This window comes from Phytophthora sojae (genome assembly GCF_000149755.1).
Source record: "Phytophthora sojae unplaced genomic scaffold PHYSOscaffold_1, whole genome shotgun sequence".
NCBI lineage: Eukaryota > Oomycota > Peronosporomycetes > Peronosporales > Peronosporaceae > Phytophthora > Phytophthora sojae.
The window spans coordinates 4,808,716-4,829,762 of NW_009258115.1; the positions used below are offsets into that span (position 1 = coordinate 4,808,716).

General features: G+C 56.7%; 9 protein-coding genes across 9 annotated transcripts; 5 read left to right on the forward strand and 4 right to left on the reverse strand.

Moving 5' to 3' along the window:
• Nucleotides 1-10: 10 nt before the first annotated feature.
• PHYSODRAFT_308918 (hypothetical protein) lies at nucleotides 11-973 on the forward strand (the record flags this gene model as incomplete). The annotated part of the gene is made up of 1 exon (XM_009516859.1): nucleotides 11-973. One exon carries the CDS (start codon nucleotides 11-13, stop codon nucleotides 971-973), a length of 963 nt encoding a protein of 320 aa, XP_009515154.1.
• On the reverse strand, nucleotides 968-5,590 carry PHYSODRAFT_348996 (hypothetical protein; the record flags this gene model as incomplete). Its single annotated transcript, XM_009516860.1, has 2 exons — nucleotides 968-5,455; nucleotides 5,504-5,590. The coding sequence occupies 2 exons, from the start codon at nucleotides 5,588-5,590 to the stop codon at nucleotides 1,055-1,057; spliced, it is 4,488 nt and encodes a 1,495-aa protein (XP_009515155.1). The 3' UTR covers nucleotides 968-1,054.
• A 2,828-nt stretch (nucleotides 5,591-8,418) lies between these two features.
• On the forward strand, nucleotides 8,419-11,137 carry PHYSODRAFT_358351 (hypothetical protein; the record flags this gene model as incomplete). The annotated part of the gene is made up of 2 exons (XM_009516861.1): nucleotides 8,419-8,505; nucleotides 8,705-11,137. 2 exons carry the CDS (start codon nucleotides 8,419-8,421, stop codon nucleotides 11,012-11,014), a joined length of 2,397 nt encoding a protein of 798 aa, XP_009515156.1. The 3' UTR covers nucleotides 11,015-11,137.
• A 268-nt stretch (nucleotides 11,138-11,405) lies between these two features.
• On the reverse strand, nucleotides 11,406-12,095 carry PHYSODRAFT_472500 (hypothetical protein; the record flags this gene model as incomplete). Its single annotated transcript, XM_009516862.1, has 3 exons — nucleotides 11,406-11,570; nucleotides 11,640-11,723; nucleotides 11,799-12,095. The coding sequence occupies 3 exons, from the start codon at nucleotides 12,093-12,095 to the stop codon at nucleotides 11,406-11,408; spliced, it is 546 nt and encodes a 181-aa protein (XP_009515157.1).
• Nucleotides 12,096-13,236: 1,141 nt separating this feature from the next.
• PHYSODRAFT_293572 (hypothetical protein) lies at nucleotides 13,237-13,800 on the forward strand (the record flags this gene model as incomplete). The annotated part of the gene is made up of 3 exons (XM_009516863.1): nucleotides 13,237-13,278; nucleotides 13,352-13,430; nucleotides 13,460-13,800. The coding sequence occupies 3 exons, from the start codon at nucleotides 13,237-13,239 to the stop codon at nucleotides 13,798-13,800; spliced, it is 462 nt and encodes a 153-aa protein (XP_009515158.1).
• Nucleotides 13,801-14,094: 294 nt separating this feature from the next.
• Nucleotides 14,095-15,066, reverse strand: PHYSODRAFT_321600 (hypothetical protein; the record flags this gene model as incomplete). Its single annotated transcript, XM_009516864.1, has 1 exon — nucleotides 14,095-15,066. One exon carries the CDS (start codon nucleotides 15,064-15,066, stop codon nucleotides 14,095-14,097), a length of 972 nt encoding a protein of 323 aa, XP_009515159.1.
• Nucleotides 15,067-15,206: 140 nt separating this feature from the next.
• PHYSODRAFT_470756 (hypothetical protein) lies at nucleotides 15,207-17,098 on the reverse strand (the record flags this gene model as incomplete). Its single annotated transcript, XM_009516865.1, has 5 exons — nucleotides 15,207-15,302; nucleotides 15,379-15,574; nucleotides 15,642-15,812; nucleotides 15,886-16,631; nucleotides 16,700-17,098. The coding sequence occupies 5 exons, from the start codon at nucleotides 17,096-17,098 to the stop codon at nucleotides 15,207-15,209; spliced, it is 1,608 nt and encodes a 535-aa protein (XP_009515160.1).
• A 1,124-nt stretch (nucleotides 17,099-18,222) lies between these two features.
• PHYSODRAFT_474776 (hypothetical protein) lies at nucleotides 18,223-19,648 on the forward strand (the record flags this gene model as incomplete). Its single annotated transcript, XM_009516866.1, has 3 exons — nucleotides 18,223-18,984; nucleotides 19,057-19,300; nucleotides 19,362-19,648. The coding sequence occupies 3 exons, from the start codon at nucleotides 18,223-18,225 to the stop codon at nucleotides 19,646-19,648; spliced, it is 1,293 nt and encodes a 430-aa protein (XP_009515161.1).
• A 304-nt stretch (nucleotides 19,649-19,952) lies between these two features.
• Nucleotides 19,953-20,928, forward strand: PHYSODRAFT_455666 (hypothetical protein; the record flags this gene model as incomplete). The annotated part of the gene is made up of 2 exons (XM_009516867.1): nucleotides 19,953-20,803; nucleotides 20,865-20,928. Coding segments are annotated over 2 exons (915 nt in total), but the record flags the coding sequence as incomplete, so codon positions are not given.
• Nucleotides 20,929-21,047: the final 119 nt, after the last annotated feature.

Here is a 21,047-nt window from a genome sequence, read left to right on the forward strand (position 1 = left end):
CACTTCCACCATGGCGCGCAAGGTGGCTTCGTCCGCTCTTCGCCGTAACGGAGCTCGCATCCGCAAGGCGCTGCAGGTGTGCGACCTCGCCGAGCACTCGCAGCAGCTCGTGCGGAGCTCCCCGCCGCTGCGCGTGCTCGGGCTGGATGTCAACACCAATAGCACAGGTTTCGTCGTCGTGACGGAGCGCGGTCGCGTGTGTCGTTGGGGACACATCCCCACTGCGCAATTCGCCAGCGCCGACGTCTTGCACATCGGCGGCGCCATCGACGAGTTCCTTGCTGCAGTTCGAGCTGCAGAGCACCAGTCGCAGCCAGACGCCCAATGGGTTGTGGGCATCGAGGCGTTCATGCGCATGTTCCGTTCCGGACGCTTCCACAACGCGGGCATTTTCCAGTTGGCGCAGCTCAATGGCATCGTGTCCTACGCCTGCTGGAAGCGCTTCGACGTGCTGCCACTGCACACGCACCCGTCGGCAGCGCGCGGCTTCTTCGGTCTCAGTGCGCCATCGTCGGCCTCCGCGAGTAGCAAGAAGAGCAGCATCAAGCAGCAGGTCATGGGGTTCCTGGAGCAGCAGGAGCCCGAGCTCACGAAAGCCGCAGGTCAGCAGGAGGACATAGAGGCATCAGCTGCGCTGCCGAGCTTCGAGCGGACGCGGACCGGTGCGGTGGCGGACTCGGCCTTCGACATCGCTGACGCGTACGTCATCGCGGCGTACACTCGGTGCGCGCACCTCCAAAAGCAGTTGGAAGTGCAGCAGCCTCAACTGGTCGAGCACTTCTCGACGAGGTATTTGGAGTTGACGCACGAAGCAGCGGCGAAGACGAAGAAGAGCTCGTTCGAAGCGGAGACGTTGGACGCTATGAGTGAACAGGAGAAGCTCGCGTACACGCGCGACCTGTTCGCGTTTGGAATTGAGAACTGGTTCAAAGAGAACAACACTTGCTTCATGTTGCAACAAGGGGTTAGATAAAAATAATCGTGTTGATGACATGCTTCTTAGCGCTCTCCACGAAATACTCGACTCATTTTTCATGGTCTCTTGCTGGTGCGCTTAGTGGAACTCGTGCACGTCCGTCCACGCCTCCTCCTCCTTCTCGCGCTTGTAGTAGTCGAACAGGCTGTCCGGCTCGAGGCCGAGCATCGGCTTGCTCTTGTGGACGGCCATGGCCTCCACGAAAAGCTGCACCAGGCTGATGTTCGTGAGCAGCGGGATGGAGAAGTCCACCGCGGTACGACGGATCAGGTAGTTGTTCTCCGTCTGCTGGCTCTGGTTGTTGGGCAGGTTCACCACCAGGTCGATCTTGCCGTCCTTGATCAGGTTCAGCGCGTTGTTCTCGCTGTCGCCGTCCGACGGGAAGTCCACCTTGGTCGACGGGATGTCGTACTTCTTCAGGTACGCGTGCGTCTTCTCCGTCGTGTACAGGTTGTAGCCCAGCTCGTGCATCTTGTAGGCAGCGTGCACGAACTCCTCCGAGAACTTGTCCTGCATGGACAGCAGGATGTTCTTCTCCGGCAGCTTGAAGTTCGATGAGATCAGCGCCTTCAGGAACGCCTCGTGGCGGTTCTTGCCGAAGCAAGCCACCTCGCCCGTCGAAGCCATCTCGACGCCGAGCAGCGGGTCAGCGCCACCCAGGCGAGTGTACGAGAACATGGGCGACTTGATGCCGACGTAGCCCTCCGGGCGCTTGGGGCCGTCAAGAGGAGGCAGGTTGTCGTTCTCCGTCGATTCGCCAACCATGACCTTGGTGGCGGCGTTGATGAAGTCAGCGCCCGTGGTCTTCGACACGAACGGGAACGAACGCGACGCACGCAGGTTGCACTCAATCACGCTCACATCAGCGCCCTTGGCCAGGAACTGCGCGTTGAACGGACCGGAGATGTTCAGCGCCTTGGCGATCTTCTCGGCGTTGCGCTTAATCTGGTTCGTGTAGAACGAGCTGGCCTCCACAGGCGGCAGCACCAGAGTGGCGTCACCACTGTGAACACCAGCGTTCTCGACGTGCTCCGAGATGGCAGCGGCAATCACCTTGCCATCCTTGGCAACAGCGTCCAACTCCAGCTCCTTGGCGCCCTCCACGAACTTGGTGATCACGACGGGGTGGTCCGCAGACACCGCAACGGCCTGGTTCAGGACGTTGTCCAGCTCCTCGAAGTTGTACGCAACGTTCATGGCAGCACCGCTCAGCACGTACGAAGGACGCACCAGCACGGGGTAGCCGACACGCTCAGCGAACTCGCGAGCGTCAGCGTGGCTCGTCAGCTCCTTCCAAGCCGGCTGAGGCACACCAGCCTCGTCCATCAGCTTCGAGAACTTGTAACGGTCCTCGGCGCTGTCGATCATCGTCGGGTGCGTGCCCATAACCTTCACGCCGGCCTTGTGCAGCGGAAGCGCGAGGTTGTTCGGGATCTGTCCGCCCACGGACACCACCACGCCCTGAACGCCCTCACGGTCGTTGACGTCCATCACGCGCTCCTTTGACAGCTCCTCGAAGTACAGCTGGTCACACTCGTCGTAGTCCGTGCTCACCGTCTCGGGGTTGTAGTTGAGCATGACAGCACGGTGGCCAAGCTTGCGCAGCGTGCGGATGCAGCTCACAGCGCACCAGTCGAACTCGACAGAGCTACCAATACGGTAGGCACCGCTGCCAAGAACCATCACGCCGTCGTTCGGGTCCTGAGCAGGAACATCGTGCTCCGTACCGTTGTACGTCATGTACAGGTAGTTCGTCTGAGCCGGGTACTCAGCAGCAAGCGTGTCAATCTGCTTCACGGCCGGCACAATGCCAAGCTCCTTACGCTTGGCGCGCACCTCGTCGTCCGTGCAGCTGAACATGCGAGCAAGCTGACGGTCCGAGAAACCGAGCTTCTTCGCCTGGGTGATTTCAGCAGCGGTCACCTCGTTCACGTTCTTGCCAGTCAGGTTCACGTCGCAGTCGGCAATGGCCTGCAGACGGCTCAGGAACCAAGTGTCAATCTTGGTGATCTCGTGCACCTGCTCGATGGACAGCTGGCCGGTCTTCAACGCCTGCGCGATCTGGTAGATACGACGGTCCGTGGGCTTGCTCAGAGCCTTCACCAGCTCATCGTGCGGCAACTCGTCGAAGCGCTGCTCGAAACCCTCGTTCGAAGGCTCCACCATACGAATAGCCTTCTGAATGGCCTCCTCGAAGGTGCGGGCAATCGACATCACCTCACCAACACTCTTCATGGACGAACCGATCTCAGTGCTGACGTTGTCGAACTTGGCTAGATCCCAACGCGGCATCTTGGCAACACAGTAGTCAAGCGACGGCTCGAAGCAAGCCGTGGTGCTCTTGGTCACCGAGTTCTTCAGGTCCGGAAGGTTGATGCCCAGAGCAAGCTTGGCGGCCACGAAGGCGAGCGGGTAGCCTGTAGCCTTCGACGCCAGAGCGCTCGAACGCGACAGACGAGCGTTCACCTCGATAATGCAGTACTCCTCGGACTCGGGGTTCAGCGCGTACTGGATGTTGCACTCGCCGACAATGCCAAGGTGACGCACCACCTTGACGGCAGTCTCACGCAGCATGTGGTACTCGCGGTTCGACAGGGTCTGCGAAGGAGCGATAACGATCGACTCGCCCGTGTGGATACCGAGGGGGTCGAAGTTCTCCATGTTGCACACCGTCAGACAGTTGTTGGCGGCATCACGCACGACCTCGTACTCAACTTCCTTCCAGCCCTTCATGGAGCGCTCCACCAGGATCTGAGGGCTCCCCGAGAAGGCCTGCTTGGCCATCTTGCGCAGCTGAGCCTCGTCCTCGCAGATACCCGAGCCCAGACCGCCCAGCGCGAACGCAGAACGGATCATCACCGGGAAGCCGATGTTGTACGCAGCCTTCACGGCGTCCTCCACGGACTCGACGGCCTCACTCTGGGCGATCTTCTCGTTGATCTCCGCGAGCTTGTCGTTGAACAGCTCACGGTCCTCCGTGTAGTTGATCACGTCAATCTGCGTACCCAGGACCTGCACGCCGTACTTCTTGAAGATGCCGCGCTTGTCAAGCTCCACACCGCAGTTCAACGCGGTCTGGCCACCCATCGAGATAAGGATACCGTCGGGGCGCTCGCGCTTGATCACCTGCTCCACGAACTCGGGGTTCACCGGCAGGTAGTACACATTGCTGGCCTGAGCCTCGCTCGAGCGGTCAATGTTGGTCTGCACGGAGGCGATATTGGGGTTGATCAGGATCGTCTCGATGTTCTCCTCCTTCAGCGCCTTGATGGCCTGCGAGCCGGAGTAGTCGAACTCACCGGCCTGGCCAATGGACAGACCACCGGATCCGAGCACCAGTACCTTCTTCACCTTCGGGCGCTCGATGTGTGGGCGCTGCACCAGGCTCTTGATCGGGCCCTTCTCCTTGGTGCGCACGGCATCAAGGAACGTGTCGAAGAGGAACTCCGTGTCCGTGGGGCCGCCAGCGTGCTCCGGGTGGAACTGCGCCGTGAAGTACGGCTTGGACTTGTGGATGATACCCTCGTTGGTGCCGTCGTTGAGGTTCACGAACAGCTCCTCCCAGTCGCTGGGCAGGGTCTTGCCGTCCACGGCGTAACCATGGTTCTGGGCGGTGATGTAGCTCTGGCCGGTCTTGAGGTTGTGCACGGGCTGGTTCTGGCCACGGTTGCCGAACGGCAGCTTGTACGTGTTGGCGCCGGCGGCAAGACTGAGCAGCTGGTTGCCCAGACAGATACCGAAGATGGGCTTGACGTTGTCGCCCTGCAACTCCAGGGCCTTCTTGAGTTGGGCCGTAGTCTCCTTCATGATGGCCGGGTCGCCGGGGCCGTTGGAGATGAAGAGACCGTCGTACCAGCCGATCTCGGACGAGATGTCGTGGTTCCACGGCACGCGCTTGACCTCGGCGCCGCGCTTGACGAGCTCGCGGATGATGTTGTACTTGATACCGCAGTCCACGGCCAGGATCTTGAGCGGGTTGCCCTTGCCGTACGTGATGACCTCCTTAGTGGACACGAGCGAGGCGAGGTTGGCCTCGTTGACGTCCACGAGGTTGGGCTTGTCGCTGCCCTCGACAATGATGCGGCCGGCCATGGCGCCGTGCGCGCGGATCTTCTTGGTGATGGCGCGCGTGTCGATGCCGGCGATACCGGGGATGCCCTCGCTCTCGAGCCAGTCGGAGAGCGACTGCGCGGCGTTCCAGTGGCTGTGGTGGTTCGAGTAGTCCTGCACGATCATGCCGGCGGCGTGGATGCGGTCGGACTCGATGTTCTTGTTGAGGCCGAACTCGTCCAGCGCCTTGGTGTCGGGCACGCCGTAGTTGCCGATCATGGGGAAGGTCATGTTAAGGATCTGGCCCTTGAAGGACGGGTCCGTGAGCGCCTCCGGGTAGCCCACCATGCCCGTGGTGAAGACGACCTCGCCGGCCATCGACTTCTTGGCGCCGAACGACACGCCGTGGAAGCGCGAGCCGTCCTCGAACTCGAGCACGGCGGGCGTCTCGAAGCGCGGCGCGTTGCGGCGGTCCACCTTCTCGCGCGCGGCCACCAGCAGGCGGTTGCCGCTGGCCTTGTACAGCGGCACGCGGCGCTTCGCCGAGTGCGTCAGGCGAAGCATCTTGGGGGAGGGATGAAGCGAGGGCGGGCGGAAGGCGGAGGGCGGGGGCCTCTTCGGGCTCTTGTCCGCGGCGCTTCCAGTTGGGAAATGGCATTCCGGCAGGAGGATCGCGAGCTGGAGACTGAAGCGGCGGCGGCCAGCCAAGATCGCAGTGTACGTGGCCGCTGTGCATAGAAACCGCCAGCTGCGGCGTCCTGAAGCGAAGCTCGCGAGCGATAAATCCGCGTCAGAGGCGGGCGAGCCGCACCAGGCAGAATTTATGTACGCACCCAAAAACGAGCCACGGGCTCCGCTGACGAGCAAAAAGGCAACTTGACCTCGTTGCCCTTTGCGGGCGTGCGCACTTCCCTCCAGACCATTAGAACTCAAACCGAGTAGGTGATCTATTGCGAAATTCGTTGTTGTATTTGTGCCCACTCAGTGATTTGGTTCGTTGCAAAGTGAAATGGTGGGGAAAGCAACAAAGCAACGGAGATTTGATATTTCGGAAGTCACTCAGTATTTTACGACCATACTCGGTTCTAATCGAGTGCATGGCACACACAAAGTCGCTTAATCTCTTTTTTCGGGTAGACTACTTAGACTCACTTATTTAAGATGCTAAACACTGTCGCGTCATTATCATCCCTCCTGCACCTGCTCCTTCGATGTCGCGACGGATGCTGCGGATGAGGACCGCAACGGTTGCGGTCACGCTTCTTCGCATCGAAGCTCGCGGCAGGCTAGCAGCAGACGCACGCCGTGCAGGCTGGGCTTCATTGAGCTGAATTAACCAGGCAACTGTCGACTGCTTCTTCGCGGGGCGCTCGAGCTCCACTGTATGCAGGCATGTCGTTTGTTAGTTAACCAGGCTACTTAAGTACATGTACACAAGTGGACTCGGCGCCTGTCGGTGATGTCGAGACCGGCGCCAAGTACCGTAATTTAGATCTCATACTACATATAGCTGGTTATTGAAGTTGTTGTGTTGCAAAGTGGACACGAGATGTACATGTACCGACGATTTTATGTTCGTATTCTGAAGTGCATCATGCAAAGTGGTATTTACCGGTACCCTTAAACACTGCTGTCTAGATCTATCCACTCCACGGCAGCTAGCGTCACGCTGAGCTTGTGTTGAAAGGAGACAGCAACACGCTTAAACTGCTTCGGCAGCTTTCCTGTTCCTGTTGTGCGTGTCTGCCCTCCCTGCTGACCTGGAGAGCGGGACATCACTTTCCGCGGACTTGGCGTGCGCTCCATGGTTGTTCTCTTGCAATGACTGGCCCTCTTTTGCTGCATTTGCTCTATTTATACCCTACGTATTATGAGAACTCAACTGATGAGCTGGGTAAATGGCGCGATATCATTGGCTAATGCCTAGTATGAAGTAAGAGATCTGTCTGTAGTATGAGATCTAAATTACGGTAAGGCCAGAAGTGTCCAGTTTGACCGACAAGTACAGCGTGCTGGGTGGTTGCGAAGTCATTGAGCAGGTCTATTGTGAAATTTCCGATATAGCGCCAAACTACCGATTTTGTAGATCAATCCTACGCCCCGAACTAAGCTATTCAGACTTGCTAAAGTATTTAGCGAAGATCGCCTTCAATAGCGAGTAGATAATCTCGGTTGGAACGACCTCAGTCTTCGACAAGTGTATCATAGCAAAATCGTGTAGTGCTAAGAGTCTGACAGAGCGCTGACAAACTCGTTTTAAGGTCTATTGGTGCGGAGAGGGCTACAGTCATGACCCGCTGCATACATAGTACTGTACGTATCCACCGGGTGCACGGCACACCGCAATAATGCGACGCGGCAGAAAGCTGGAGGTGTTTCTGCACTGCGGACGCCTCGCGCTTTGGATCCGAGCATGCAAGCGCACTTCAAGATGGCGGATAAAAGCCGCGTCCAGATGTTGGGCAGCGCGCCATGTTTCTGGTTTAACGCCACGTAACAGCGTCGATTGAGAACGGCGGCGCATGAGCGACCAGCGGGGGAGAGTGAGCGAGCCGAGTTGTAGCGGGGCACATCGGCGAGCTAAGTATCCATACATGTAGCGACAACGCCGCTTCCAGCGGAGCGACGGCCGGCTTCGTCGCCATTCCCGGACTGGCGTCAATGCGAGGCTTGCACGTGTCTGATAACCGGCCCGGGCATTCAGCTCCGAAGCGCACGTTCCGCCGCCCCTCTGGCCGCCAGGAGAACGTTCACCCGGGCGCCAGAGACAAACGCGGAGCGTAAGCCGTACCTCCTCGGCAGCCATTTCCCAGCCCAACGCTCCATCATCATGATGTTGAGAGGCAGCCGAGAATAGCCTCCACGCCACTCAATTTGAGGAATTGCTGAACCGAAAGTGGGATCAGCAGCTGGTCCAAAGTACGCGGACGGGACCGCAAGGAAACAACCCGCGTACCTAGCGTGCTCCTCTCGGCCAATGGAAGCCGGATCGCGGAATCGCGATCCGGCTTCAGCACTAAGTTCGGTGGCGTCTGACCTGCGCGAACCGAACCTATCGCGTGGCGATCGTCGAGCACAACACACACGTTTTGCCACACTTGACTTGCACAAGAAGCGAGTACTATTCCAAAGTAATATTTTCGTGTGAATCCTCCTTGAAAGGCATCCTGCTGAAATGGCAGAATATGAGCTGTACATAGCGGTCTACAGCGCCTTCAAATCGCTATATACATGTTGGAGCTCTAGCGATACGATCGAATGTATGCCGATGCCGCCAACTGCCTACAGAGTGTGAGACCATCATGGCCGAGGATACCTCAGCGTTTGAGCAACGGCAACCTTTCGAACTGGGATGGTGATGGTGTGTAGATTGTCGGACTGGAGCAATCAACATGACTTATAGTGCTGGTACCAGCTCGCTCGCCGGCGGCGGCAGTTTTGCAAAGGAGAAACCCAAGACTTCTCTTCTCTGGTCCAGTGTACGCTTACTACTGCTAACTCTGACCAACATGTGGTGCCACGAATTGTGCAGTTTCAAAATTAGTAGTGTGACCAAATACGTACTGTATTAGTATGCGTGATATCATTCATACTATAATTAGAATATCTCGCACAGAACGTATGTTAATATTACACTTACTAATGAATTACGCATGTCAAAATATTAACTACCTGTAGCATTTACTAATATTTCCGGCTGTATCACCAGCCCGGCATCGCAGGCCTATCGTCAAGCATGTACTATTTCGTAAGGAAGGTTTTGGGGCTTCAAGGGGAGCCGCTCTGGCGGGGTTACGTACGCCAACGGCTGGCGGCATTACCGAAGAGTCCTCTTGCAGCGCGATCTTCCTGTCCTCCTCCGCAAGTATGTGGCGCTCCGTGGCCAAGCAGATGCCGGCGCTGACCCGCGCCGCTGCGCGCAGCTCGCAGGTGGCGGTTGTCCAGCTGACCGCCGCGCGCAAGATCGCCGTGCAGACGCGCGCGCTCTCGTCCAGCGCCACCGACGACTACGCGCTGAACCTGGCCAAGGTGCTGGCCCCGGAGCAGACGCTGGAGGAGTTCAAGCAGCTCTACCGCACGCCCGGCGTGAAGCACACGACGGTCATCAAGATCGGCGGCGACGTGATCATCCACGAACTGGACACGCTCATCGAGTCGCTGCGCTTCATGAAGGACACGGGCCTGTTCCCCATCCTGGTGCACGGCGCCGGCCCGCAGATGAACGCCGAGCTGGACAAGCAGGGCGTGGAGCCCCAGTACGTGGGCGGCAACCGAGTCACGGACCAGAAGACGCTGGACATCGCCAAGACCATCTTCATCGACACCAACGCCACGCTCGTGGCTGCCCTCAACAAGGCCGGTGTGCCCGCCAAGGGCATCACCAGCGGCGTCATCAAGGCCGAGTTCAAGGACAAGGACGTCTACGGCTTCGTGGGCGAGGTGAACGAGATCCACGGCGACCCCGTGCAGGCGGCCATCGACGCCGGTGAGATCCCCGTGCTGTCCTGCCTGGGCGAGTGTGCCAACGGCCAGACGCTCAACATCAACGCCGACGTGGCTGCGCGCCAGTTGGCGCTCAACCTGCAGCCGCTCAAGACCATCTTCGTTAACGCCAAGGGCGGCTGGGTCGAGGACGACGGCACGAAGCTCAAGACCATCAACATGGCCAAGGACTACGAGCGCATGGCCGCCCGTGACTACACTGGCCGCCAGGGCACGCTGCTCAAACTGAATGAGATCAACACGCTTCTGCAGGGTCTGCCGTCCACCTCGTCCGTGGTGCTTACGTCGGCCTCGCAGCTCATGCGCGAGATCGTCAGCAAGAAAAGCGCGGGCACGACGTGCATCAAGGGCGAGAAGCCCGCGGCTGCCAGCTCCAAGAGCGATGCCAAGGCCTCGGCTGTTCCGCGTGGCCCCAACGGAAAGTACCGCGTGGGTCTGCTTGGCGCGCGTGGATACGTTGGCCGCGAGCTCATTCGCGTGATCGGCCGTCACCCGGAGCTGGAGCTGGTGTGCGCCAGCTCGCGTGCCCTTGGAGGCGAGAAGGTTGCGAAGGTTGCTGCTGCTCCTCCCCTCAACCCGCACACGAAGCTGCCTGCTAAGCCCGTTGAGGATGTGAAGCTGAACATCGACCCTGAGCTGGAGTTCTGCGAGCTCGGACTGGACGACATCGCTACCTCGCCGTTTGGTGAGAGTGTCGACGTGTGGGTGCTGGCGCTGCCCAACGGCTACTGTGAGAAGTACGCCACTGCCCTGGACGCGCTCCGCCGCAAGGACAAGATCATCATCGACTTGAGCGCTGACCAGCGTTTCAACTCGGAGTGGACGTACGGCCTTCCGGAGGCCCCGGGCGGCCGCACGCGCCTGCAGGGCGCCACGCACATTGCCAACCCCGGCTGCTATGCCACGGGCGCTCAGGTCGGATTGATGCCGCTGCTTGGTGGCAAGCCGGAGGTGAGCGGAAACCTTCTGGATGAGAGTGTCCCGCCGCACGTGTTTGGTCTCTCGGGCTACAGTGGCGCTGGCACCAACCCCTCGGCGGCCAACGACCTGAACGTGCTCAAGGACAACGTCATTGCGTACAAGTCGGTGAAGCACATCCACGAGCACGAAATTAGCCACCAGCTTGGCACGGCGGTTCGGTTCATGCCTCACGTGGCGCCGTACTTCCAGGGCATCCACCTTACGCTGTCGGCGCAGCTTGCGGACAACGGTGTCATCACCTCGGCGAAGCAAGCCGAGGAGCTCTACCAGGAGTTTTTCGCTAACGAGGCCCTGGTGAAGGTTCAGTCCGGCATTCCGTTTGTGAAGGACAACGCGTACCACCCGCACGTGACTGTGGGCGGCTTCCAGCTGGACCCGGACACGGGCCGTCTTGTGGTGATCTCCACCATCGACAACCTGCTCAAGGGAGCAGCTACCCAGGCAGTGCAGAACATCAACGTCGCCCTTGGCATCGACGAGTACGCCGGCATTGACCTTGAGTAGAGCGTCATTTGGCCCTTATCATTTTGACGAGCTTAGCCCATTCTGTTCGACCTTTCTCACACTCTGTCAAATACACGAACCGTGGAATAAGGTGAACAACCCAGAGCAGAACCTGTATCAGTGCGCTCGGCCATTTATTTCACTGCAAAGAACGCTTGGATGTGGACTGGGAACAAGTACTCGAGACACGGCTGCTTGAGGTCGGCAGGACAGACGCATAACTCAATCTCTCTCTCACTTGGGAAAGGTTAGCACCACGACGCACAGGAAACAGCGCGAGTATGAACAGTGAACAGCGCACGCGAATGTACCGTACTAGACGTTGAAGCGGCGTGGAGAGCCGAGTCTTCTGTAGGTGGCGAGTTGTCTCGAAGTGGTCAAGATTGGGAGATTAGTACTGGAGAATCGGGTCGCCGACGCGATCGATGATGGGCACCGTGCACTTCAAGTCGAACACCTTGCTGAGCACTACTTTAAACACTTTCTGCACGTTGATCGAGTGCGATGCCGACGTAAAAATCAACGGCGCCTTCATGGCCTTAGCAAACTTGCGGGCCTACCACCAGCCACGAAAAAAAACATAAGACTCTCAACACCATAGGCAACACAACGCAGCACTACCCACCTGCTTTGTGATATCCTCCTGCTCCTCCACCGCGAAATTGGCAAAATGGTCGTACTTCATCCCCACAAGGAACGGAAACGCGTTCTGCAACAACAACAACGTCAGTCATACCATAACCATAACGCTGCATACTGATCCCCACCAGAGCCATCAACCCACCTTGTTGATAGAGCGCACTTGGCGATACCACTCCTTGATGCTCGTGAGCGTGGCCTTACGCGACAGGTCGAACATGAAGAGGATGGCGACGGCGTCGTTGCACACGAGCGGCAGCATGCTGATGAACTCGCGGTGGCCACCCAGGTCCCAGATGCTGAAGGTGATCTCCGTGTTGCGCAGCGCGATGGTCTTCTCCATGAAGTTGACGCCCAGCGTGTGGATATAGTCCTCGTCGAACTTGCCCTCCACGTACTTGACCATGAGGCTCGTCTTGCCCACCTGCGCGTCCCCCACCATGCCCACCTTCACCACCACGTTGTTGCGTCCGGAGCCGCTGCCGCCGGCGGACGCTGCGCCTGCCGGACCCACGCCTCGGGACGGCCGCTCCACGCGAGCGCTGGCGCTGCGAGCGTCCTCTCGCTTCTCCTCCATTTTCTCGCTGCTCGTGCTCTCTATTTGCAATTGTCCAATTGCCGTAAAAGTTGTGTTGCGATGTCACTATCTCGAATATAATTGGCACTAAAGTGAAATAGATCGGTCGACACGAAATAATGCCCGGCTTATAATATGGTGAACTTCATTGAAGTTACTTCAACTTTACCGTAACTTCAATTTACATACGCACTAAAAAGATCTATCATTTGCATGTCAAAGGGTTTGAGATGTTTTGAATGGATTAACTAACTGTGCGAGACGATTCCTCTCACACAACTATCTTGTACTAAAGTATCTCCGCGTGGCACTTTCACCCAAAAAGCTGGCGATACGGAATCGGCTGCTCGCGCTTCATTCGACGCGTTCGAAGCCCCATTTCACCTTCCTCCAAAATACCGATCGTAGCGATACGCCTATCGTACGGGGCTTCGTTCATGACGGCTTGCATGAAAGGATCGACCTCTATGATAGAGAGGCGACCCAGCATTTGACTGAAGTGCTGCACCGAGTTGGATACAAGCACAGAGACTCCGAAGCTTTTATCGTCCCGGTACACACCATTCTCCAGGAAATAAATGATATCCCTGACAAGCGTGGCGGCTATTGTCCACGGCCTCTTGGTCCGTAGCCAGCGCGGGGGCTTGGGCAGCTCGTCAGCTCGTGACTGCGTTGCATTTGCACGAACAACAAAGTCCTGGGAAATTCCAACTGATTAAAATCGCTGGGGCGTAGCTTTTGGACTGATACAAAACGATAGTTAGCGGTCAATGAAGCATAGTCGACGCATGGGTGTGCTTACTTCTTCGTTTAGCTCCATACTTGTGTTATGCCACAAGCGAAGAAGAGGAGTGAGTCAAAAACTTCAGTTGAAAGAATGAGACTACGAAGAAGATTCGGGAGTTTTCATTGATAAAATAAGACTGTTGAAATCCTTTTCCCAAGCCGAACGGCAACGCTAAATCTTTCATTCCAAGAGTTCAAGTCCGAGAGATACCACTGCAAGATGGCCAAGGATACGGTGTTGACACCAGAGGATGATGACGATGTAAGGGATTCCGACGTATCCGCGCTAGAAATCGACGCAGTCTTAACTTTAATGTTCCTTACAAATATTGCAGGATTGGCAACTGGAGCCGATATTCACTGGCGTATTGGTCATTGAATGGCACATCAAGGAGCTGGGAGATTTTTTTCGGCGTGCGAATGGGGCCAATGGAGCTCCGCAGCCGCCCCGTTGGATGAAGACTTTCCCCCTCACATTACTACTACAACGCTTACGACGGACATTATCCAGTTCATCGCTCGAACCGCTTCAGAGCACTTCGGAAACACGGTCATCGTCTCGAGGATCCCGTCGTATTTCAGTGTAACGAGCGATTTGATGTTCAGCGTTGAGGCTGATCCGTTCATGCAAGCAGCCATGGCGGGTGCCGAGCTAACGGATAGGCTTGCTACAACGTGTCTCGTGCAGAAGCTTCCGAAGCACAAAGTTCTCGCCTTAAAGGTAGCCTTAAAGGCTCACAATTGCCTCTACACAGATCCAGATAAATTACAGCTTTTTGCTTAGCGGCTTGCGAGTGCAAGTAGCAACTAAAAAAAAACATAGCGTTCGTTGTGAACCTGAATGAATTACCTCTAGCATACTACATCTAGTTTGCTCAAGCCGTGAAGATGACAAATTGATATCGAGAAGCCTGGAGATTTGTTTTAGCCCTGTTACCGTGCATGAATTGGGATTAAGATTGAAACACAAAGAAAAAGAAAAGTAAAGCTGGTGTTGCACAGCTTCGTAACTACTTCGAAGTACCATACCACCAAGAACTAACCACAGCTCAGTTCACCCCCCTTGATGGATAAAGCCTTACGCCTTGTACCCGCTGACAAGGTAGAATCCGCATAAAACTCCGTCTGGTGTTATACCTGCCACCATTCCTTGGTAAGGGACCACATCTGCGTTCGAGCCTCGCAGTCTTCGCGGCTGGGGGACGAATCGCAGGAACGTCAGATCCTTCTCCATGGCAGCTTTCAACGGGCGGTAGATCTTTTCGCAGTTCGCTTTGAATCGCTGAAGTGCCGGATAACTTGCCCCCTTCACTCTCTTTGGAGTCGAAGAAAAAAAACCGTCACAGTTCCGGCATGACGAGCCATCGATCTCGTCCCAGTGGTAATCCAAGTAATCCACGTATGAGCGTCCTCTCCTCTGCTTGAACTTGTAGAAGAATCGAGATCCAGCATTGCGATACACACTGTTCATTGCGCGTGTCAGGTCTTCCGCGGTCGGGTTCTCATCCAGCTTCGAGAGCGGACAAACCACAGGAACTAGCAATGTTTGCCTCACATTTCTTCTCAACGGCTCAAGCAGTGTCTTTGTCAGCAGCAACGCCCTGAAGAGGTTCTGCGCACCATTTGCCTCTTGGAATATCGGCAGCGTTTTGTCCACGCCGAAAGGGAGATCTAGGTTGCAAACACGATTAGAATGGAGGAAATCCAGACCTCGCATCCAGTCGCAGGGACAGCGCTGCCCTAAATGGGTCTCATTCTCCACAGCGAAGGTATCAATTGCTTTCAGTGACACCACGTCGAGGAAGTCTTGCGAAAATGCATTAGAAAATGTCTGCAGCAAAGTGCGGACGTCGTCTATGGACAAATACTCCCAGACCAATGCAGATCCCAACTCCAAGACGCGGCAAAATCGGCCAGCGGGAGAGTTACTTGGCACAGCAATCTCAGGCACAGCGAGCTTCTGCTTTTTGTTCTTGCCCCTGGTACTGTACGGATGAGGGGCGCGCTGGGTTCTAGGACGGAGAACACGGTTCGACGACTCGGACTCCATCGTTGTAAACGGGCTCAGCGACGGTGTGGAAACGCCAATGCGGCTGGATTGTACTTGGAGTTTGCTTGATGTTAGCGGACAACAACACAGCACGAATCACTTTTTGTCATCGCGTCATTTACCTTAAACAACTAACTGATCTATCTCCTTTTGCCTTTGCCCTTCCGTCTAGTAGACGAAGTTGTCGAAGAGTTTTCTTTAGCGGCCGGCTTAGATTCGATCTCGATCGTGCCACCCTGCATGTAGAGCGAAGGGGGGCTGTGCGTCAACGTCACACATATTTTGTAAGAACACAATAAGAAGCACACGTACCATGATGTCCTCGCGATGTGCACTCTGCTCGACTTTATTCTGGGTATCTAGATAGAACATGAGATCGCGAACTTGGCCCTCCAAATCACCGACGCGCACCGCCGTTTCCTGTTCAATGCGAGTGTTTTGCTCCTCCAGAATCCGAATGCGCTCCTTCCACTGCGCCTGGTTTTGGAGCAAGGACTTGTTCAATTCTCTATGTAGGGCACAAACAATGAATTAGCCTTTGGGAGTGGTGCAGGAACAACGTTCAACACACCCACCTGACGAAGGTCAGCTCTTCCTCCAGCTTTTTGGCCTTCTCTGCTAACGCGGCGTTTGCCTTCTTCAGATGCTTCCGCTCGTGCTCATGGGCGTTCAAAAGCTGCCGGCTTTCGCCTTCTTCCACGCGCGCAAGCAACCGCTCGTAATACAGACGCTGCTCCTCTAATTGACTGATACATGCCCACGAAGAGAGTGTTAGGTCTACTAAATCATATCGGCAAACCCGCACCAACAAATACATACCTCTTCAGCAGAAAATTGTACTCAACCGCCAGCTTTTCGAGTTTCCGGTGCTCGCCCTCTTCTTCCTCGGCAGCGGTAGTAGGCGGGGTTTGCGAGCGCTCGCCACTCAAACTGTGTGGACTCGGAAACTCAACAAACTTGCCATCCTGCTTGTTCAAAATCAGTCGGTGCACGTATCCGTCGCCAGCGTAATCCCACACGCGCTGAGTTTCCAGCTCCAGCGAGTACGTGTGCAGAGTCTCCTGGTAGTGCTGTTTGGCATGTTCTCCGGAGTAGCGTCCGCAGCCCACGTGTCCACAGATCAAGCAAATCCAAAGGTGCTCCGTCGTGCCGCACACCTCACACGAGGAGCCAATGTCACCATGGCTGTACCGGCACACGGGGCAGCTCGATCCCTCCCACCGGAACAGGCAATCACAATGGAAGGAATGGTTGCACAGCGTCGTGAGAATACCCGACGCCGACGCGTCTAACCTGTCCAGACAGACTGCGCACGTCGGGATCTCCGTCATGCCAGCGGGTGGCGGTGGGAACAGCTTCCTCATCTGTGGACTGCTCGCTCTTCTCTCAGACCGCGGACTCAGCGGCGCCGCAGCGACGTCTTCTTCCTCATCTGCATGCTTCTCCTCCAGCGCGTCACTGTCGGGATGGTCCTCACTCACCACCGGGTCGAACTCGACGCTGCGCACGAACACGATCTTACAGCGCTCCTGCTCGATTGAGTTGAAGTACTTGCCATTATGGTCCTGCACAAATACGAAAATGAGTACTTACCAAAATTCAACATAGCAGAAGTGCATTATAGTCAGTTTACCTGGAAGAATTGGTCAGCTCGCTCCTGCGAGTTGAACTGCATGAGCACCATGCAGTTGCTGCGCTCCGGGTCCTTGAGGATGCGCACGAGCGCAATGTCCTCGCGGAAGCTGGCCAGGAACTCGAGGATCTCCACGGGCGACATGTGCGACGGCACCGTCACCACGCACACGAGCGTGCTACGCTCGCTGGGCAGCTGCTGGCTGCCGCCGGCGGAGGCGGAGGCCGAGTAGGACTTGTCGGCCCGGTAGAAGCGCAGCTTGCCCGTGGTCACGCGCACCTGCGGGTTGCCGGCCAGGAAGGGCGCGCCCTGCATCTCCTGCACGTCCTCGAGCGTCTCCTCCTCCTTGGCCTCCTCCTCCTCAGCCATGTCGGCGGCCTCCACGCGGATCTGGAACATGTCGCGCGGCGATCGATGCACAAGTGTGAAATGGAGAGAGATCAGATCGAGTGAGTGTTTTTGTGGCGATGTGGGTGCAGATTGTGAAAAGGACCCAAAAATGGTGGAATCGTGTGACGGCAGACTATCAACCTTGTCAAGCAGATGAAGAGAAATACCAGTGCCAGATACAAGCCGCTGAGATCGCGAGATATGCTTGCAATGCGTCTAATAGGCTTCAAGAGACGTGGAAGTCACGAAGTCAAGGACGCAGCTAAGCGGCTTGGCAGACCGGGCTTCACTTCGCGGTGGTAAGCGCGCGTGTGCCTCTGAATGAGCATTTTTATCTTGTAGAGTAATAGCTATATGCATGCGAAGCGTAGTTGCGCCGACTTGTGATTACTAGGCACGCTTGGTATGTCACCAGTCATTGTGTCAACGCTCGACAGCGATCGAATCTTGATTCCTACTAGTAAATTGTAGGGCGAGGCCGAAATGAAAGCAGCTGTCAGCAACAAGCGAGCTAGGTATTGCTGTGGCGGCCATGCTACTCAACGCTAACAGAAGTCAAATGCGAGCCTTGCGAGTCCCGCCAGCACATTTTGCCGGTGGACACTCGGCTCGCCAAGGGCTCATTTTCTGGAATAGCTCTGGATTTTCCGTACCCAAACTCGGACCCATAATTTCGACAAGGCAGCTGGGCTCATCCCACTTTTTGTCCCGCACATTTTCACTCATTCGCAAAACGTTGACCCAGCGCACGCAGCGACGAAGGAAGGAAGGAAGACCAAAGCAACCGACAGAAGACAGCGCGCACTACTAAGCAGGACACCGTAGCGCAATGTTTAGCCAGCCGTGCGTCTCCTTCTCCTCCCTGCGCTCGCAGCTATGAGCCAGCCAACTAACCGTCACTAACTGGTGCAGGTACCCAACGGCCGAGCCTCAGGTCCAGAGCGCGCCGGACGTGAACCCCATCAAGCCGTACGTCGTCGCACTAACTATCGCATCCTAGAGCCCGCTACTTATCCTACTTGCTCTGCCTGTGCTGCTGCAGCGACCAGAAGACCGTCGAGGCCAAGGCCGGCTGCCAGGACTGGCCGTTCGCGCTGCTGTTCGTGGTGAATGTCGGCGTCATCATCGCGCTGATGGCGATGTGGGGCGTCAAGACCGTCACGGACCCGGAGAACAACTCGAGCGAGCTGCTCTCGGGCGACGACACGAAGGTCGTGGTGGCCATCTCCGTGGGCATGGCCGTCGTGTCCATGGTGCTGGCTCTGCTCATGGTCAAGCTCATTGTGGCCTACGCGCGGGTGATGATCCTGTTTGTGCTGTGGTTTAACGTGGGCATTTCGTTCGCCCTGGCGGCGTACGGATTCGTGATTGGCAACATCTTCATTGCCATTATCGGAGCGCTGATTGCCCTGCTCAACCTCTGCTACGCGCGCGCCGTGCAGCACCGTATCCCGTTCGCCGTTGCCAACTTGCGCGTGGCCGAGGGAGCCATCGCCAAGCACTGGTCCACGTACATTGTGTCGGTTGTGTTCACCATCGTGCAGATCGCTTGGGTGGTGATCTGGGCCATGGCGCTGCTGGGCGTCGCCAACAAGATCGCGGAGGATAACCCGAGCAGCACCAACACATCGACGACGACCTCGACGAAGTCCACGTACAAGCAGTCGGGCAGCTCCTACGCCGCGTACTTCTTCCTGCTGCTATCGTTTTACTGGGGTCTCCAAGTTTTCAAGAACGTGGCCCACACGACTGTTGCGGGCACTGTTGCGACGTTCTGGTACAACGCTGAGTCGGGTGGGGCTACAGCTGCCTCGCTGAAGCGCAGCACTACGACGTCGTTCGGCTCCATCTGCTTCGGCTCGCTTATTGTAGCTTTCCTGCAGGCGCTTCGCGCGGTACGATCTCCTGTTTCCAAGTCGGAAGCGTGGTTGCTTCACTGTACTAACAGTAGTTGATGCATTGCTTAGTTGGCGGAGAGCGGCCGTCAGGACGGAAGTGCGTTGGCCTGCTTTGCCGAGTGCATCCTGGGCTGCCTGCAGTCGCTCATGGAGTACTTCAACCGCTGGGCCTACGTCTACGTCGGCATCTACGGCTACAAGTTCACGCAGGCTGGCAAGGCTGTATTCCAGCTCTTCAAGCAGCGCGGCTTCGATGCGATCATCAACGATGACCTCATCGGCAATGTGCTTGGATTCGCAGCACTCGGTGTTGGTAAGTCCTGTCTCCGAGCTGTTGCTATCTGGTCAAGCACTAACGTTTTGTCCACCCACAGGCCTTATCTGCGCTGGTGTTGGTGCGCTGATTGCGGAGACGACCGACGCGGTCACCTTCCAGAACAGCACCGCGTTCCTGGCGATCCTCGGCTTCGTGATCGGCATCGGCGTTGCCGTCACGCCGCTCGCCGTCATCGACAGCTCAGTGGCCACGATCTTCGTCTGCTTCGCCGAGGACCCCGCTGCGTTCCAGCGCTCGCACCCGGAGCTCTACGCCCCGCTGGTGCAGGAGTGGCACAACCTCTACCCGGAGATCATGGTGCAGGCAGGATACTGGTACGCGTAGTCCAGCATCAATGTGTCAAGCATAAGCTCCAGCCTGGCGGAGCGGAGCTGTTCTCATTCTCAGCCAACAATTCTATTCATACATTGGTCCCTTCGACCCTTCAACCGTTGCAAAAGCCTATTCCGACCTGTAGTATCTTTGGGTATCCATGCTAGCTGACGAAAATAGAACCCAAAACAACATAGCTTACTTCAGTTCAGTCTTCAACTTACCCAACTTACCCCAACGTCGTGCCACGACGACGATGAGGCGAAGTCGCGCTGCGTTGCTGGGCGCCGCCCTCTCGACGCAGCTAACGTCTGGCATGGCGTCCTCCATGACGTCGGTGCTCGTCCGAGCAGCGTCCGCGACTCTCGTGGCGCGGCGCATCACTGACGTTGCGCACCAAGAGGCAAGTGAAGATGCAGACACTGCAACTGCTGGTTCAGGCTCAGACTCAGGCGGGTCGGACATGATGAAGGCCATCCACTACGGGGCCATCGTGCTGCTCATCGTCATGTCGGCCATCTCTTCGGGTCTCACGCTGGGCCTCATGTCACTGGACAAAGTGAGTCTCGACGTGATCATCCGCGCTGGGGACCGACCGGGAGCTACCAAGGACGAGATGAGGAAGGCCAAGGCAGCTCGACGCATTCTGCCGGTCCGAGTCGACAGCAATTTGCTGCTCACGACGCTGGTGCTGACGACTGTGGCGGTGAACAGTTTGCTGTCGATTCTCATGGCGGACTTGACCAGCGGCCTCGTGGGCTTCATAGTGTCGACGATCCTCATCCTCATCTGCGGCGAGATCATCCCGCAGTCGCTGTGCTCGAGACACGCGCTGTCCATTGGCTCGGCGCTCGTGCCGGTTGTGCGAGTGCTGAGGGTGATGCTTTATATCTTTGCCAAACCGGTGAGCTTCGTGCTGGACAAGACCGTGGGCGAAGATGTAGGCACCATGTTCACCAAGAGAGAGCTGCAGAAGCTGGTGGACATCCATGTGAGGCAGAAGATCATGCACCCCGAGGAAGGGTATATCGTGCGCGGCGCCATGGGCTACAAGCACAAGGTCGTCAGTGACATCATGATCCCGGCGGAGAAACTCTTCTCGCTTCCGATATCCTTCACCACGCTGCAATGTGTTGATTTTGTTGCGTGTTGCATATCTTGTTGCTGGTTTTGGTTTCCTTAACCTGTAGGTTTCTGGATTGTTTGATCGATTGTTGCCATACGCCAGTACGATACTCAATCTCGAGACACTCAAGATGATCTACAACAACGGATACAGCCGCATTCCCGTGTGGAATAAAGACCCGAACGACATTGTTGGCATCATCTTCACCAAAGACTTGATCTACGTGGACCCGAACCAAGATGTGCCACTGATAGCATTCGCACGCGTATTTGCGGTCGCGGCACA